This window comes from Microcebus murinus, chromosome 9 (assembly GCF_040939455.1).
Source record: "Microcebus murinus isolate Inina chromosome 9, M.murinus_Inina_mat1.0, whole genome shotgun sequence".
NCBI classification, from domain to species: domain Eukaryota; kingdom Metazoa; phylum Chordata; class Mammalia; order Primates; family Cheirogaleidae; genus Microcebus; species Microcebus murinus.
The window spans coordinates 15,515,343-15,532,978 of record NC_134112.1 but is presented as its reverse complement, the minus strand read 5'-3'; the positions used below and the strand labels follow the sequence as shown (position 1 = coordinate 15,532,978).

The 17,636-nt window shown below is 39.2% G+C and overlaps 1 protein-coding gene across 5 annotated transcripts in view; it reads right to left on the bottom strand.

The window, feature by feature from the left end:
• The window catches only part of AMPH (amphiphysin), a 220,668-nt gene that overhangs the window by 31,890 nt on the left and 171,142 nt on the right, over positions 1 to 17,636 (bottom strand). For 2 of the 5 annotated variants that reach the window (XM_076006296.1, XM_076006297.1), the window contains exons 14-17: positions 16,144 to 16,665; positions 14,083 to 14,115; positions 9,930 to 9,986; positions 5,466 to 5,591 (exon numbers count right to left, since the gene is read on the bottom strand). In XM_076006296.1, coding sequence (XP_075862411.1) covers positions 5,466 to 5,591; positions 9,930 to 9,986; positions 14,083 to 14,115; positions 16,144 to 16,665 — 738 coding nt within the window. Of the gene's footprint in view, positions 1 to 5,465; positions 5,592 to 9,929; positions 9,987 to 14,082; positions 14,116 to 16,143; positions 16,666 to 16,919; positions 16,944 to 17,636 lie in introns of all 5 variants that reach the window. The other 3 variants (XM_020289907.2, XM_076006299.1, XM_076006298.1) reach the window with 3 other exon arrangements.

Here is a 17,636-nt window from a genome sequence, read left to right as displayed (position 1 = left end):
ATTGTTCTGTCACTAACACAAACAAGTGCCTGGCAACCAGGGCAGAGTATCTGTTGGGGTAGGGGAGGGGAGGCCACCCATGATCTAGGAAACTTGTGTCCCACACTTTGCTCTGCAAACAGAAAGTGACATTATTTATCATCACTCATCACTGTGGAAAGAGCTCACAGCAGCCGGTATCTGGGGACACTCCATGCCCCACCTGGCCCTACAGCACAGCTAGATGGTCAGAGCCGGGCCATGCCACAGGCCTGTGTCTGCACATGCTCCTATAGGGAGCATGGTGGCCCTTTCCCTGGGGGAGGCCATTATCCTGATTTAAAGTTTCCTTTTGCTCTAGGGAATCCTGGTCCTGCCTACAAAGGGCCCTGGGACCGGCCCCTCTGAGGCTCCCTCTTTCCTTGTGTTTGGTCAGTGCCGGCACACAGGGCCACAGGAATGAAGGGTCTCCCCAAAGGTGTCAACCAAGATACCTGGACTTCAAGTGTAAGAACTGGAAAGAAATGGACTGGAACAGGTAGGCTCTTACACTTGCAAAGATTTTCTGTGGATCCAGTTGGGTCCCAGTCAATTCCAGGGTCCTGCATGTGGCAACACAGCTCTGGGGGAACACAGAGACCCATGTCCCTTCCCTCATGTGGCCCTGCCATGCACAGCTCATGCCTCCCCAAGTGGACCCAAGGACAGTCTCCAAAGTCATCTTTAGAAGGTCCATCGGAGGCCTCAGGTCACCACCTCGGACTGTGTTAAAATGCAACTCACTCTCACATATCTCTATGGATCATGGGATCAGGGGCCCATTGCCAATCCTTGGGAGTCCCCATGAGCAGATCTGCCCCAGAATCTTTACTATAGAGGGAAATGGAAGAAACATCAGCCCAGGCCAGTCTGGAGGTCCTTGAGGGCACAGGACTCAGGCTGCAGGAGGCTCATAGATAGAGAGAACAGAGAATCTGACCAGCACGGTGGTTTCAGGGAGGAAGTGGCTAAAGGAAAGCTGTTTCTTTTTGTATTTTTCAGCATATACATATGCATTTTTGGGTCAGTTTTAGGTTTTAAGAAAACTTATTAGAACATAGCGAGCATTCTCATATAACCCTTTGCCTCTCCACATACTGGCCCTGTGATGGACATCCTGGAGTCCATAAATTATATAAAGTATGTTCCCAGGCCATAAGAGAATTTAAATTAGAAACCAATAACAAAAAGATATCTGGAAAATCTTCTAATATTTGGGAACTAAATTATTCACTTCTAAGTACATAATTGTTCAAGAGAAATCAAAAAGGAAATGAGAAAAGATTTTGAGATGAATAAAATTAAAACATAATAACTAGAAATCTGTGGGATTCAGCCAAAGCCATACTCAGAGGGAAATTCATACACTGAAATATCTTTATTATAAAAGAGGGAAAAAAAAGGACAAAATTAATGACCTCAGTTTCCACCTTTGGAAACTAGAAAAATAAGGATACATTAAATACAAAGTAAGCAGAAAAAATAATGAAGAGCATAAACCAATGAAACAGAAGAAGTAAAATAGAGAAAAATCAATAAAATCAAAGCTGATTTTTTTAGACAATCATAAAATTGATAAATTGATCAGGACATTGAATTGACAACTGATCAATGACAATTGATCAGTCACATTGATCAGGACAGAGAAGAGATAGGAGAAACACATTAACAAGATCAGGAATTAGAGTGGTAACATCATAACTGAATTCACATATATAAGAAGATAGCAAAGAGCTATTATATAAAAAAACTATCTGCTAACAAATGGAATTTCAGATATACAAATGATTTTAAGGACAAAATCTATCAGCGCTCATTTAAGAAGAAATAGATAACCTAAAAAACTTTGCATCTATTAAAGAAGTTTATTTTGGTTAAAAATCTTAAGCAAAGCAAACTCAAGACCAACATGGGTTAACTAATGAATTCTCCCTAACAACTAAGGAAGAAATAATGCTAAGTGTAACAAACTCTTCATGAACATTGAGGATGAGGAAATGTTTCCTATCTTATCCTTTAACATAATTAAGCATTGACCTAAAACCAAAACAAGGCATTAAAACAAACAACAAAAAACTGCAAGCTGATATCTCTGCGAATATAGATGCAAAAATTCTTAAACTTTTATGCAAATCAAAACCAAAAATATATGACCAATGAGATTTCTTCAAGTAATAGAGGGCTGGTGTAAGATTTAAAAATCAGTCAATATAATCTACCATATTAACAGACTAAACAAGATCATGAAATCATCTCAATACAGAAAAAGCATTTGAAGAAATCCTACTTAACATTCCTGATTAAAAAAAGAAAAGAAAAAAAACACTAAGCAACTAGAAATATAATAGAAAGGAACTTCTATAACCTTTTAAGAAACATGTACCAAAAACCTGTTAACATTAAACTTAATTGTGCATGATTAAATATTTTCTTCCTCAGAGCAGAAATAATGCAAGAATATCGGCTTTCATCCCTTATTTTCAAAATTATAGTAAATATTCTAGCCAGTATGCTCTTGGAAGAAGAAACAAAAGGCATCCACATTGGCAAGGAATAAATAAAACTTTCCTTATTTGTACAACACGATCATCTATGTAGAACATGAGATGGAATCTACAAAAACATTCCTAGTGTGAACAAAATGATTTTAACAAGTTGCAGGATACACAATCTATATATGAAAATTCATTGTATTTCTAATAATCAGAGCAAATAATGGGAAACTGAAATTTAAAAAACATTATTTACATTAGCATCTATGTATACTGAACAGGGGATAAATCTTTCAAAAGATTTATGCTAAATATGATCATACATTTTACTTTTACATGTGTTCTAAAGACAATAAATTATGCAACTATCTTATTTTAAGAGTCAATTATCTTTTAAAGTAATATAAATATAAAGAAAAACTATGTATTTATGTAAAAAAAAAAAGTAATAATCAAACTTTTCTTGACAGCCCCAGGTTTCTCTGGGAGTCACTGCTAAAGTTTCCTGTTTATGAAATTACTCTAGCCTCTTTTTTTTTTTTAACAAAACCACCACAAACTTCATCTCCAATGAAATGCATTCTGTCAAAACCTGAACTAATAACTGTGTGGTAACATTTCAGCAGTAAAAAAGATTACTTCGAAAGGTCACGTCAACCGAGTCCTGACTGAAGGCAACCGCAGCCGGCCGATTAATTAACACCCAGAAACACAACGGGGATTTTTGCTTTTGCAACCAAATATTACACATGTAGCCACAGAAGAGGTCTTTTCTCAGAAAAAAATGACCCTAATATTATGTTAGATTATTATGACCAGAAGAAAGACGCTATACATCTACTTTAGAAAACAAAAATACGTCCTATATGATACCATTCTCCTAAATAAAAGGGAGAACAAGAGGAAGAGTTGATTTCACCCAAGGACGCCCATTCGAAACATGGGAGGCAGCCACTATTGATGGGCATTAGGGAAACTGAATTGGTGCAAACATCTCCCTCTTAGCTGACACTGTTACTGTTATTTTTCAGTCCATACAGAGATGAACTTGAATTTTTTCTCTTTGGAGAGGGTAGATCACACTGTGAGTTCTGCACCTACTGTTCTTACATCACCTGCGTGTCTCAAGGTGCCTGATCCTTCCTGACACTCTCTAAATTGCCTTACAGTTCACAAGGAATCAACATTTTTGATTCTCTAAAGTTCACCTATAAGCTCTAGGAGATAAAGTATTATCAGAATGAAGAATCCTTCCAAATATCTCCTTACCCAGTACTAGGGAAGCTGGTTTTAGTGATGGCTGATGTTTGTGCCACAGTTTGTTGAATATTTTTTCATACTACCCTTAGTAAAAAGATTATAAATTATATACATGTAGTAGTATGTATAGAATATTCATTTAGCCTTACACTGAATAGTCTGGGACATGGATCAATGTTCTAGTTTAAAAACACTGGTGAAGATGAAGTCTGCGCTGCTAGGAGTTTGATGAGAACCTGTCAGAATTGAAGCAGTTTCCCTCAAAACCTAAATCAATGTCTTTCTAACTCCCGGGCTTCATTCATATTCCTTTTAGAAATCAATTCTCTCCTTAATTATAACAGTCGTCAAAAATTCAACTCTATTTTTTCCCCTCTTTTTTTATTTATATAATCTTAAAGCTAAGGTTAACAGACAGATCACAACCAAATGCCAAATGGAGATGCCCCATCTGCACTGAGCTGTTGAGGTCACCAGTGAATCTGGGAGTGACAGGAAGAAAAACCCTGGACACAGCACTACTTGGTCTAAAGTTCAAGAAAGCAGCACTTCTAGGAGAGATTAAAACTACCTGAATACATTTCTTATTTTCCCTACCAGGACTTGGTCCCACTCCATATTTTTAAATGTAAAATATGATATTTTTTCTTGAGACATTCTTAATTTAAGTATTTCCCAGCACTATCTTGCCCCATTATTTATTTTTCTACTCTATTAGTAAACTATTGATTTGATAAATGACCTACACTTTTCCCTGTAAAATGACCTAAGGCACCAACAGCATGAAACTTAACTTTCATTTATCTAGTTATCTAATCTAGGAGATTTTATTTTTGCTAATAGGGAAATCACTTTCCCTATCTGTACAGATTCCATGAAGGCTGCAGTAAAGGGTACCCTGATTGAAATTCTTGGGAGATATTTTCCTGGATACCACAAATAAACTACTTTTCACTCTCCCTGTGTATTTTGAGCTCTCTATACTTTCACGGTTGTCACATTATCCAATTCTACCTGGTGCATATGAGCACTAATCCTAGTTTGTGATGCAGTCGGTATCCTTTACTGCTACATGGATCAGGGTAAGGGCAGGTCTCCAGGCAAACAGATGGATCTCTATCCCAGCACAAAATACATCCTCAAGGTCCCCATTATCCTAACAGCCAGCAGCAGACTTGATTTAGAGCAAACAGTTGAACATGTAAGAATCCTTATAGGCTTATCGATTTGTGATATGGGATTTCAATCCCTCATTGGGCCTTAACCAAGCTACAAAACTGATATTAAAAGTAATCAATATGTAGGCACAATCAACAAAGGTACTCTCCTTCTGTTTATCACAGGCATGTTGGTCCCTAATGAAAGGCATGTCTCCAGCATCAACAGGTGCGATGACTTGCAAGTTCTACTGTGAATGGGAGAGTCTCAAAAAGAATCAAAGCATCCTTTTTAGAGAGCCATGACTGTGGTTACATGATAGTTTTTTCTAGATCATAAGATCAGTTTTTCCGATATGTTAATTGTTAAAAAATGAAAGGGAACAGGAATGAAGTTCTAGATGAACATGGAAGCCACAACAGACATGGAGCTTGTTTGGCCCACGTGGGGCATGGATGGGAGCCATGAGCGGGGTCATGAGATGAGCATGGCTGTGGCAGTGAGGCAGGTGCAGGGTGGGAGGGAGGTGGCGCTCACCCCTGCCTCCTCCACCGGCTCCTCAGCCCGAGTGTCCAGTCCGAGGTCCAGCCCAACAGCAGGGGGGACAGCGGCGGGGGGCTCCTCTGCTTTCAGCTCTGTGGGTGGAGCCTGTTCAGATTCAACCTTGGAGTGTTTGTTTTGAAGGTTAGAGGAAAAAGAGTCAACACGTGAATAGGTAACATTACAGAATACCTGACAATTAAGGTTTACTCTGTTACCCCATAGGCAACTAGCTTCATGAAATCTGTGCTGGAATAAAAGCCCCCCCCCATTTACCCCCCCCCCCTCATGGGCCTTTACAGAACTGAAAAGTCTGGGAATAGAATCTTATTAAGCTTTTACCATCATCAAGAACTGTCATTTCCCCTTAAGTCAGGCCAAGGCACACGGTCCTGGTTTCTCATTTTACTAACTTGCAACATTTGGACCGTTTGCTTCCTTATGACCTCTATAAGAGACCCTAAAATGATACTTTCTGCTACTCAGCAGAGAGACAGGAGATCATAGGAGGTCCCACACTCAGCTGGAAGGGGTGAGGAAGAAATCGCAGGGCAGGCAGTTCTGGGGCCTTTCAGTCCTATTAATATGTATGGCACCAAAAAAAAAAGCCAAGCGTTCATCCCAATATTCAGATGAAAATGCATTTATTTGACCCAACAGATCACCATGAAGCTAGTGCTTTACTTTGTAGGTTGGCAGGAACAGACCCAGCTACTTGGCTACTAGCTCCCACAGTCATAGGTACTTTGCTGCCATGTTGTCAATTCCGGTTTAGTCCCTTGCTCCCCTTCTCCCTCCTGTAAAACTCTTAGTAGTCAGTTTGTTTCATATAATAAAGTAATTCATTAAAGAGCCACAGGGCAGTATTCGCCATGGCATCAATTAGACCGTTTAGTTGTGTGGGCAGAGTGAGGTCTTTTTGTCCCACTGTCCCCTCTCTACAGAGACAGCACTCAGATTCCAATCATGTTTATGCCGAACCAGGACTGTGGCATCTCTTAATTCGAGATCTTTATAGTGTTAAAATTAGCAATATAAAATGACAACAGGCCATTTAAAATACCACAGTCGATGCACATCTACTGAAAACATTTCCTTTTCTATTCTTATTAATATAAATAAGCACATTTATCTAGACTGATTATTTCATGGAATGAATGGCCAATAGAGGGCTCATTAAGATCTTTTACCATCAGAACATTCAAACTGTAAAGTGTATTCCTAGTGGAGTAAGAAGTCTCCACTTGACACTTTGGAGACACCAGTAGCTTCTACCAGACTCTCACCATAAGCAACCAAAACCTCTGTCCATTTCTCCTGTATGTTCATCTAAGCCAGTGCACATGACAAGATCCATAGAGAACTGAGGGCAAAGTTATGCTGACATTACACAAAATGAATAATGACTAGCCAAGTGTTGGATAACAGTACAAAATATTTTATCTTATGTGCCCCACCAAATCATTCATTGCGATGGATGCCAGGATCACACCACCATTCTTTACAAAGGGCATAATAAAATCAAAGGACACTTTGGTAGACAGGTGTGCAGAGAGTTGCTATTTTTATGGGCTTTTATAACCTTTAAGAAGTGGTCTGACACAATTTTTAAGAAAGAATGAGATAAGATTCACTCTAATATGCTCTCAGGAGTCTTTTATGGGAAAAAACTTCACTTTTGTTGTTCAAAAAGAGTTATCTTCATAATGGAACATGTTTTCACAGCAGCAAACTGTGACTGTAAGTGCTTGGGGTATGATCTTACCATGTGGGAAGCCAAGGGCATGTGCTATGAGAGCATGACACCAGTGACCTGCCCAACAAAGGTCACAGAGTAATCTGACAAAGCACCAAGAAACCCATGAGCAGATGCTACTCCCCTGCAAGCTGAGTCTGCTATGGAGGAAGTCACTCTGAAGCCAGATGAGGAGTCAAGAGAAATTTCAAAACGTGAGTCAAATACATATATCAATGTACATTTTCAAAAATGCAAGGGTAACTGAAAATGAAAAACTTGCATCAGAGACTGGGTTTGTTATAAGTCTGAAGAAATTCTGAAGTCTTATATAAGGCAAAAATGAATAGCCAGGGTGATTTCATAAATAAGTCTAATTGCATTTGCTTCCTGAAATTGGACAAGGCAACAATAGTACGGGATGAAGAGAATGTAGGGATTGGTTATGTCCCCCCAAGTCACAACCTGTTTGACTGCATTACAAGATCACTATATTACAACAGCACACCAAATATTATACTATGGCATTACTTCGTAACTTAAATTCCTGAGGCAAAAATGCAACTCACTAAATGATAGAAATAAAAGTCAACCTCCTATTCCTTCTAAGATAGTGAAAAACTGTAAATATTTTATCAAGATAGAAAAAGAAAGATAAATTGTGAGCAACATCTCAGAGAAAGACCTAAAATAGTCCTGTAGAAATGGTGCCCCACACTTTTCCTACAAGATGCCTCCCTTGACAAATATTGCTAATGGGTTGATACCAAGACACAACTATTCTGGAGTGCTGGATTTTCTATTGTTTGCTTGAGTAGCAATCATTATACCTTCAGAGAAGAGGTATACCCTTACATATATTGGGGGCAGCAAGCGACACAATGGTTTAACTCTGAGAATCAGAAATGGAATTTTCCCTTTACAGTAAAATGGGTGGTATAGCCATGGAGCACATTTTCTGGTATCCTCTGTGCTAAGATGCAGGGCAGGTCACTGCAGAGAAAGAGGAGATGGGCTGGAGTCTATCACATCCCATATGGCGTTTGCCTTGTAGGCCTGCTTCTCCAATGCTGGAAGAGCTAATTTAGTGAGAATGGTCTTGAAGGAAGCTCTAGGCTCTGAGCAAGGACTGCTGATTCAAAAGGGTTTAAACTTGTACTCAAAGGATGTCCTGTGGGGCCCTATGATGCAGGCTGGGAGATGCACAGCTGACTACCAACTTCAACCCGCATTTTGCTGAGAACGGTCAATGAACCACATCCTGGGATGTTTCCTGCTTCTGAGAAGATCCTGTATAATCACAGCTCACTGGGAGACACAGGTTCACTGATTTCCTAGTTCCTCAGAGAGCAGAGCCAATATTAGCAGGATTTGCAATACAATGCATGACAAAGCCAAGTTCCCCAATGGAAAGAAGGTACAAGATGTCTGCTTCACAAAACACATATCAAGAGAAGAGAAGCAAGATTTCTGAGGACAGGCATGGAAGCTCATAGAGCCAGCTGTGGAAGGTAGGGAAATGTTCAGAGAAATGTAAAAACCACTCAGTTCTATGCCTAAATCTTTTGCATCAAAGTAGTAGATGTGCCTTCAGTTATGACCAATTGCCTTTCCTTTTATACCTGTATTTCTCAATTTTTCTTAATCCGCTCACAATTGATAAGTAAAAGTCTCACTCTGCACCTCTGTCACCCAGGCTGAGAATCACCAATGAACATAAAGAATGAGTCTCTCTGGCTCCATTACTGACATCAATATATTTTGTATTTGAAACATCTAAGTATTTATTGGCAGCCCACAGAGACTCTGCCTTTTACCTGGTTGCAGAAAAGGCAAAAGTATGACAATCTATTGACAAGGATTAGAGACTTATTTGCCTTTGCAAAAATATCAAATTAACCTTTAAAACAAACTTCTCAGAACAGAATTCCTTACTTAAAAATGAAATAGTCTAAAAAGAAAAATTCATTCTACTTAAACCCCATTTCAAGCAGGAGCTAGGATAATTATACACTATTCCCACGGAAAAACCATAGTGCCTCAAATAACCCTTGTGAACTAATCCTCAAACATCCCAAATCCTCTGAAATGTAGCAGTGACAAACTTACAAGTGACATCTCTTAAGGTCAATTCATTCATCCTGACTAGTAAGCTGCTGCTAAAAAAGGTTTCCCATGGTAACTGCAACACTGATCTTTTAAGAATCTTGTTTAGCACCAAGAGCAACTCTTACTGCTTCCTACTCATTCTCTATCTAAGCTTTTCTCTCCTCTCACTTGTCATGGAATTAGGAATTACAACTCTTCTATGCATTACTTATTTCTACAACTTATAAAATGAAGGGATTAGATGAGAAATGAGGGAGTTTCAAGCTCAAGAAACAAGCAAGGATCTATTTTGAAGCACAGATTCTTGAGGCAATTTCATTTTAAATCCTGGAGCTTAAGTTACAGTCACATGGAAATGTGTATGTCCTTGATGGATTCACTGTGTTCTACTGGGGCCCATAATTAGGAGATTTGAGTTTTTGCTGGGATTACTGTGCCTTTATGATAGAAGTGACCAAATTCAAAGATATGCTGAGATTTAACAGATGCTTTCTCTCCTGTGTTCTAGAAAAGTGGGAGCTGTAGAAACCACATTCTAGATATTCAAACTCTAGAAAACCTAGAATGATTTGCAGTAACTAACAACTTCCCCAAAACACAAACCCAAATCGACTTACCAAGTTGTTGATCATACTCTGGTCTGCCTGCATCGTGAATAATGAAGTATCCTGGGGCTGAAAATCGGGGAGAAAATATTAGATTTTTTAAAAAAGATATTTAAATTAGCTACCATCACTTGTGTTGATAAACACATTTTAAGTTTTTAAAAGTCTCTTTTTATTTTAAAACATTAAAACAAAAAATGCAAAAGTAAGTTTTAATAGTAGTTATTCTAAATATAAATCTTTGCTAGCAGAATACAATGAGAGTGATTAAAGTAAGGGCACTGGTTTCAGAGGATCTTTCATCCACTGGTTTTCTTCTGGATGTTTACACCAAATTAGAAGTTAGTTGCTAATGGGCTCTAAATTTAAACTTTTTAAATGTTGTAAACTAAATCTTACTACATCACCTAAGCATTACTTCCAGGGGTTATTTATGAGTCTTAAGTTAAAAATATGCTCATTTCATCTAAAAAATCAAGCTGGAAGAAATACAAAAAGGAAGCAAGATCTTTAGGGAAATTATACCTATACTGTTAAGGAAAAAATACCTATAGAAATTAACCTTAGAGGCTTCCCGACAGAAAAGATGGGCCTCTTGTGGTTAGAGATGACAGAATGAACACATGTTCACATTGAACTCATGAACCTTTATTACCTCCAGAATCCAAACTACAAAACAATAAAGAGGATTTATTTTTATTTTTATTTTAGTGTATTATGGGGGTACAAGTGTTAAGGTTACATATATTGCTCATGCTCCCCTCCCCCAATAAAGGGATTTTTAAAAAAAGTAATAAACCTGTAAAGACGAAAAGAATGGGAAGGAGGAGAACAGTAGCAAAATGTTCAAATTGGAAAGCAGGTGAATGAGTAATTTGGTGGATCCAATCTATCTCCTAGGGTGATGTTAGAAATGCCAAGAATCACCCCAATTTGATCCTCGGAAATCCCAGTGGGTCAGGAATTAGAAGCATAGAGAACCACGAGAAATAGGAGTCAGGGTGGCACTAAAGACAGGGGAACTGGTTGAAAGTCTACAAAAAAGTAATTAGATCTTGAGATTTTCTAACCTACTCTTAAAAGCAAGCCATGACCCTGTCTGCCCCAGCAGAGGACTTGAGGTTAATTCTATGGAGGCTGAAACAGAGGCTTTCTGGACTGAAGGACACACAGGCATATATTAGGAAAGTAGAAGGATTCAGTGAGGATTTACATAATAAATATTGAGAACATGTACCCCTCTTTCCCCACCCTGCCCTCACCTTTTCCCCTTTCATCTCCTTTACACTGGTAATCAGGTGAGTTCTCAACCCTTCCCACCACCCCCAACAGGAGACCAGAGGAATCTTCCCTGGGAAATCTGACCAGCTCAGGGGGAAAAAAAAAATGCCTAAAGAATCTGACTTCAGGTGCTCCCCAACAGAAAAGATGAGCTGGAAAATCCTACAACAATGCCCACAGCTGATGAGCTCTACCTATCCTCATATGAGTTTCCAGTAAGCTTTTTAGCATCTCGCTTTGAATATAACTATTCAGTCAGCATCACCAGACGTGGAGAAAAGCCTCAAATATGAAAGAGAGAAATGGCATAGAAAATAGAAAAGGCAAGTGGAAGTAGCAAAGACTTTGCACGAAAAATAACTTCAAAAATGATTATGAATACCCTTAGAGATATAATGGAAGGGGCTGTATTCATGGCACAAGAGGATGCTATTAAAAAAAAAACACAACACTGTAAACAAAAAGAACTCTTGGAAATTGAAAAAATTTTAGGAGTGAAAAATCTGTTAGAAGAGTTGGAAAGCTGCGAAAGTAGAGAAATATGACAGAGAAAAGGAAATAGCAAAGAAAAAAATAAAGAGAATACAGGAGAATACCTCAGGAAGCTCACATATGAAAAAGAAGAAGTGTTACAGAATGAGAGAACAAAGAAAACAAAAGAGAGAAATCATCAGTGAAATAATAAAACAAATTCCCCAAACCAAAATATGTAAAATTTCAGATTAAAAAGGCCTACTACCAATGAATGAAAACAGACTCAGCCCATAGCCCATCCCCATATAATCTCAGAAACACTGAAGTGAAAAGAAGATTCCACATAGTTCCAGAGAGAAAAGAAAGATGGTGGGGGGCGGGGTAGAGAGAAGAAGGAGGAGGGGTGGGAGGAAGGCTTCTTACAAATATCAAGAATTAAAAGGACAGTTTCTCACAGGCAACACTGAGAGGTAGAATTGAGTGGAGCCAGAGCTTTAAAATTCTAAAGAAAAATGATTTACAACTTCTAATGTAATACTCAAACTAACGGTCCATTATGTATATCTATACAGAAAGGAATAAAGACAGTTCCAGATGTGTAAGGTCACAAATATACACCTTTCATGCATACTTTTCTCAGAAAGCTACTCTACGCAAATGAGGGATTAAACCACAAACGAGGATGATTTACATCCAGAAAACAGTGATGGACAGGAGGGAGGTCAAAGGCAACACCCAGGACCGACACTGGGGGAGAGCCTGGGAGAACAGCTGGTGCAGCCAACTGCAGTCACAGAAGATCCAGCTCAGATAGTAGCAATCCAAAGGATAGGCAGGACACTTCTTCAAGAAGAAGAAACTGAATATTCAATATTTTCAGCAAAATAAGAGGAGATTTATATAACCATAGAGTATGGGTTTGAATTGGTGATAAGTACCTAGAAAATTAAGCAAACCACCCAACAGGAAACAAACAAGACCCACAATTATTACCTCAAAGGAAGATAAAAAATTGGCATAAAATGAAACATCAGCTTCATGACTAGGCTGCTCATTGCATTTTCATGGCCATCATATTATCACAGGCCGCTGCGTGGCTCTAGTGGGCTCTGCCAGAGGAAGGCAGGAAGCTGAAGAGAGGGGTGAATTGGGAGCTGGAAAATACTTTAAGTCCTCACCTTCCAGAGACAGGTCAACAGATAATGCTTTAGAACTCAGGAAGTAGCATGATAAGAAACCCATGCACACATATGGGTTAAACCCAGAGAATTTGTTAAAGCAGGTGAAAATACTGACCTCTAAGAAATAGGAAATGAAGGAGACGTGTGAAAGTCTAAAGTGCTTTAATAAAAACCCATATAAAAATTTGTTACTATTTAAATTATGTGCATTAATTACTCTGATAGAAATACCAGCATGAAAAAAGTAAGAAATGGATAACAATGCCGATGATAACATTTCAGAAGAGTTTTCCAAAGACAGAAGAGATGCATTATCATTTCCCTTTGTGTCTGTGGGTATCTGTATTTGGGTGTGGGTGTGTGAATGGGTTTTATCTTTTTATAGATAACATGGGGGAAAATAATGAAATTTTTAAATACAGAATTATATTTATGAATATATTGTGAACATCTCTTTATATAGAGAATTCTAAATGCTGAAAGTATTAGAAACTGTGCATGTCTGACATTCTGAGGCAGAGCCTCTGTGTCAGGTCTCCTCCTCAAGAGGTTATCAGGACCGAATCCAGGATCTCTGTAGTCTCGTGGCCTGCCTTGTACCTGGGCTACACCTGTCTCCTTGCTGGGATGTATACAGAGAATGGGACAGTCCATCCTGTGGCTCCTCTTTCACACTGGGCAGAGCCAATATATGTTTTATGACCTCCAACAGCTCCTCTCTGGAGGACCAGTGAGGGGGCAAGGCTCAGAGCAGTGTGGCTCCTATATGAATCTTTAGAAGGAGGCCCCTGAAAACCTCTCATAGTTTCTAAACATTCATCTCATTAGTTCAAAACACTCCTATAATCCTTTTCTCTTCTGCTCCAACAGCCAAATCTAGTGGCTCTCTCAGAAGAACTTCTAATTTCAAGTAGAGGAATCAGAAGAAGGTAGAAACCCATGGTACAGCTAATGATATCAATAAAATCTAAACTAAAGTCATTGAGAACTTAGTATGTAGTAGGCTGCTGGGCTACGTGCTCCGTATGCATAACTCCTTTAATCGGCACAGGAATCCTATAATGTTGCTACTATTCTGTCTCAGTTGCTCCATTTGTAAGTAGTAGGGTCACATTTTTGTCCTGACACTCTTAATCATTATACCGTATCAGTGGTCCAGAGACCCATATTGAAACAATGTACATCACTCTCAGAAGATGGATCGTGCTAGAAAAGAAGAGATTCCTTACCTGGGTGAATCCATTAAATGAACCACCAGAAGCCTAAACAGAAATGGAAATCATAGTGTGTTATTTATTTCATCACCACTTTTGTAGGATCAGGAAGTATCCATTAGACAGGTTGGAAAGTAAAGACTACCACGAATTTAAAAATAATACAAAAGGTTGCTGTGTGTGAAAGGGCTCAGGAAATGCAAAAGGCCATGCTGTATTATTTTAAATAGGCTGACAAAAAAGATTAATTTTAAAGAAAGATCATTGCTGATGCATAGCTCAGCACTAACCAAAACCTACTTTCTCAATAATGAGAAGATAATTCCAAAGAAGGGCCATTAGGGGTTAAATGGCTCTTTGTTTTGGGCCACTGATAGAATCTGGAAGAAGCTTTTTTCAGTTTTTCTATAATATATCATTTTTATGGATAGCAATTGTGAGAGTCTACAGTTTCAGTGGTCCTGGGCAGAAACATTTCATGCGCTCTTATTGGAGTGGACCCATTTAGGAACAGTAAATTAGTCTATGCTGCTTTTAGTTTAGAACATTTTTAGTGCCTGAACAGTAAAAATGAAAGTAGGAAGAATAAACTCAGAAGATGGGATGGTAAAATAGACTCTTATTAATTCCTGGCACAATCATTCAGCTTTTTGAGTGTTTTGTTTTGTTGTGCTTTTTGTCAACCTATTTGTGTCTGGTTTGCACAGATTTCAAGAGGTACATGACAATTTGTCAAGGAGATCAGTCAGGACTCTGAGAAGATAATGATGGATAATGAAGTAGGTGAGAGACATTAGGAAAAACGGAACCTACAGAAGTCTTTGGCTAGTCTAAGCTACAGAATGGGGTAAGTACCTCGTCTTTGTCAGCCTCTATTTCTTGGTACAACAATCCATATCTCTGGTTAGCAATTTCATCTTCAGATAAATCTGAGTTGTTGATGTCATTGTCTCGAGAACTAGCAGAACTCTCAGAGCTAGTGTTCCAGGAGGTTCCCAGAACCAACGGTCTAGCTGTCTCCCGGCTGTGCTCCCAGCAGCTAGCACTGGCCTGTTCCCTGCCTACACCAGCTAGTAAGTCCACCTCCAGGACTTTCTCTCTCTCAACTATATCTAAATGCTCCAAGCAATTACCTAAGCCTCCCATATCTCTGATAGGCCAATGGTTAACAAAATCCAGGCAATTGGCAAATCCGCTTGCTTGGCCATCTGGTATACCAGAGAATCCTCCCATATTCACATTATTCACTGCTGAATCCAAACTTGGCTGCCGGAGTTGACCTGGATTTGTTCCCCAAGAGTCTGTCTTTGCAATTCTTGGCAAGGTAGTGGTATGACTACCGTCCCCAGTCACTGTACTTTCAGACCCCTCTATTGACGCATCTTCTGCCTTACATGAACACAAATCCCTTCTGTTTACATCATAGCCCAGAGAATGATTAAAGTTCATCCTGGACTGAGCTGTTACTTCAAGTTTTACAGATAAAACAACAGCCTGATGTTTGTCCCTGTCACCTCCGGGAGCACTTAATACAGTCTCACACTGACTTTCTTCAGCGTCTGCACCTTGCCGTGCTGGGTGATATAGTGTGTCATGGTTGGGAGGGGCTATTAAATTTCCTTTGATATCTTTCCTAGATAATTCCCATCTCTCAGGGTTGGCATCTTCAGGACTAGACACAGAGTCGTTCTGAAGAGGTGGAGTCAAGGTATCTGTGTGATTGGCAGGTTTAGCTCCAGAGCCCTCTATAATTTCACAGTTCTTGATTACTACTTGAATCCCATCTTGTGGACCATGGTCTCCCTCACTATATTCATCTGCCTCATCTACTCTTTCCATGGCTTTTTCTAAAAAGTTAGTTTTCTCAAAATAATTTTCACTGGTTTTTACATTTTCCTTATAGCTTGCTTTAAGACCTTTCCTAGCTTCCACTTCATTAATGTGTAAGGTATCCTGGTCTGGCTTTCCTACTGTATTAAGAAGATCTACCACCATGTTTCCTGTACTTTCATGTGCTTTCTCTTCAAGCTCCTCTGTCCCTCCTAGTGCCTTGACATCAATAGCTCCAGTGTCTACCTTTTGACATGTCTCCACACCTGCCCCCACAGAATCTTCTGTCTTCTGTTTCTCTTCCTCTTCATCTGACTTTTTAATATCTTCAAGACTTTCTCTGAAAAGGCCAGCAGTTTCCATGGCTGGCATCTCTGAGTCAAACAAGTCATATGGCTGCCCCATCTCCATACAAGTGGCAATGCCAACTCCAGCCTCGGGCGCAGGCTTTGGGGACAGTTGTTCACTGCCATCCGAAGGGGCTGGGCCCAGGTCTCGCTCACCCTGTTCTGCCACAACGGGCCAGTCAGCAGAAGGAAGCATTCCGGTGGGTAAGCTCGCGTCTTGCTCTGCTTCAGAGAGGCATGCAGAGTCTTCTCCAGACCCGCCTGAGGGAATTTCCTGGCTGACACTGTCTGTACTAGCGTCAGGGACCCACGTAAATGCACCTATATCAATCTGAGATCTTTGAATTTCTTCGGCCAACCCACTGTCTGGAGTTTCCTCCATGATCAGGTTACACAGGGAAAGACTTTTTGAAGAGTCAGTCTTTAAAGTATGCAGAAGAGCAAAGAAAAAAAAAAACAACATAAGATGAAATAGATCATGGTGAGATTTGATGAGAAACACAAAGCTCTTTCGTAGGGTAGAAGCAGTTACACAAAACTGGAAAGTGTTTAAATTAATTGGCTAAAGGTTGAATCTATAACTATCAAAGTCATGGGAAAAAAGTTCATTCTAGATAATATGCCAGGTACACAATGCATATTAAATAAAAAAAAAAAAATCCAGAATTTACCTACCGGTTGTACTAAATCAGTGCTTGTCTGTATGGGTAAAAAAATAATAATAATGAGACAAGAAAAGAAAATTCACTAGCACATTACAATTCCACGCTTCCCGTATTTAACTGCTGCAGGCTATGGCTTTTTGTTGGTTTCAGATTACATTTTACAACTCATTTTGTGATAGAAAAGATTTTTGTTCCAATATCATCTAAGACTACTATGGAAAAGGCACATTTGAAACTCAAAGCATCTGTCATTTTCTAACATCAACAAAGACTTTTCATGGCCTTACATGAGTCCTGCTTTAATAGATTCTGACATGCAAGATTTCAAATAAATAAGCAAGTCTGAGAACACCAGAATTAGACCAAGCACTAGAGGTCAAGAAATTACAGTGTCACATGCTGTGACATAGTGTCAGAATAAAATCTTCCCCAAACTCATGCTACACTTGGTTCTTCCTTTAAAGTGGGTGTTAGGATAGAGAATGATCTGATATGAACCACTCTGACTGTCTGGTGGATTCTCTTGATGTTCTTCCCTCCACCTGGAATCCATTTTCTACACATAAGCAAAAAATCCTGGGAACTAGAGAGTTGAGAACTGTGAGCAATTATGTCCAGAAAGCCATCATTTTGCATTCTTGTTATTGCTATTAATGCAATTCCTAAGAAATCTGTCTTCCGAAACAGCCAAAGCTCCTTCTAGATGACACCTTCGCCCTCACCATAT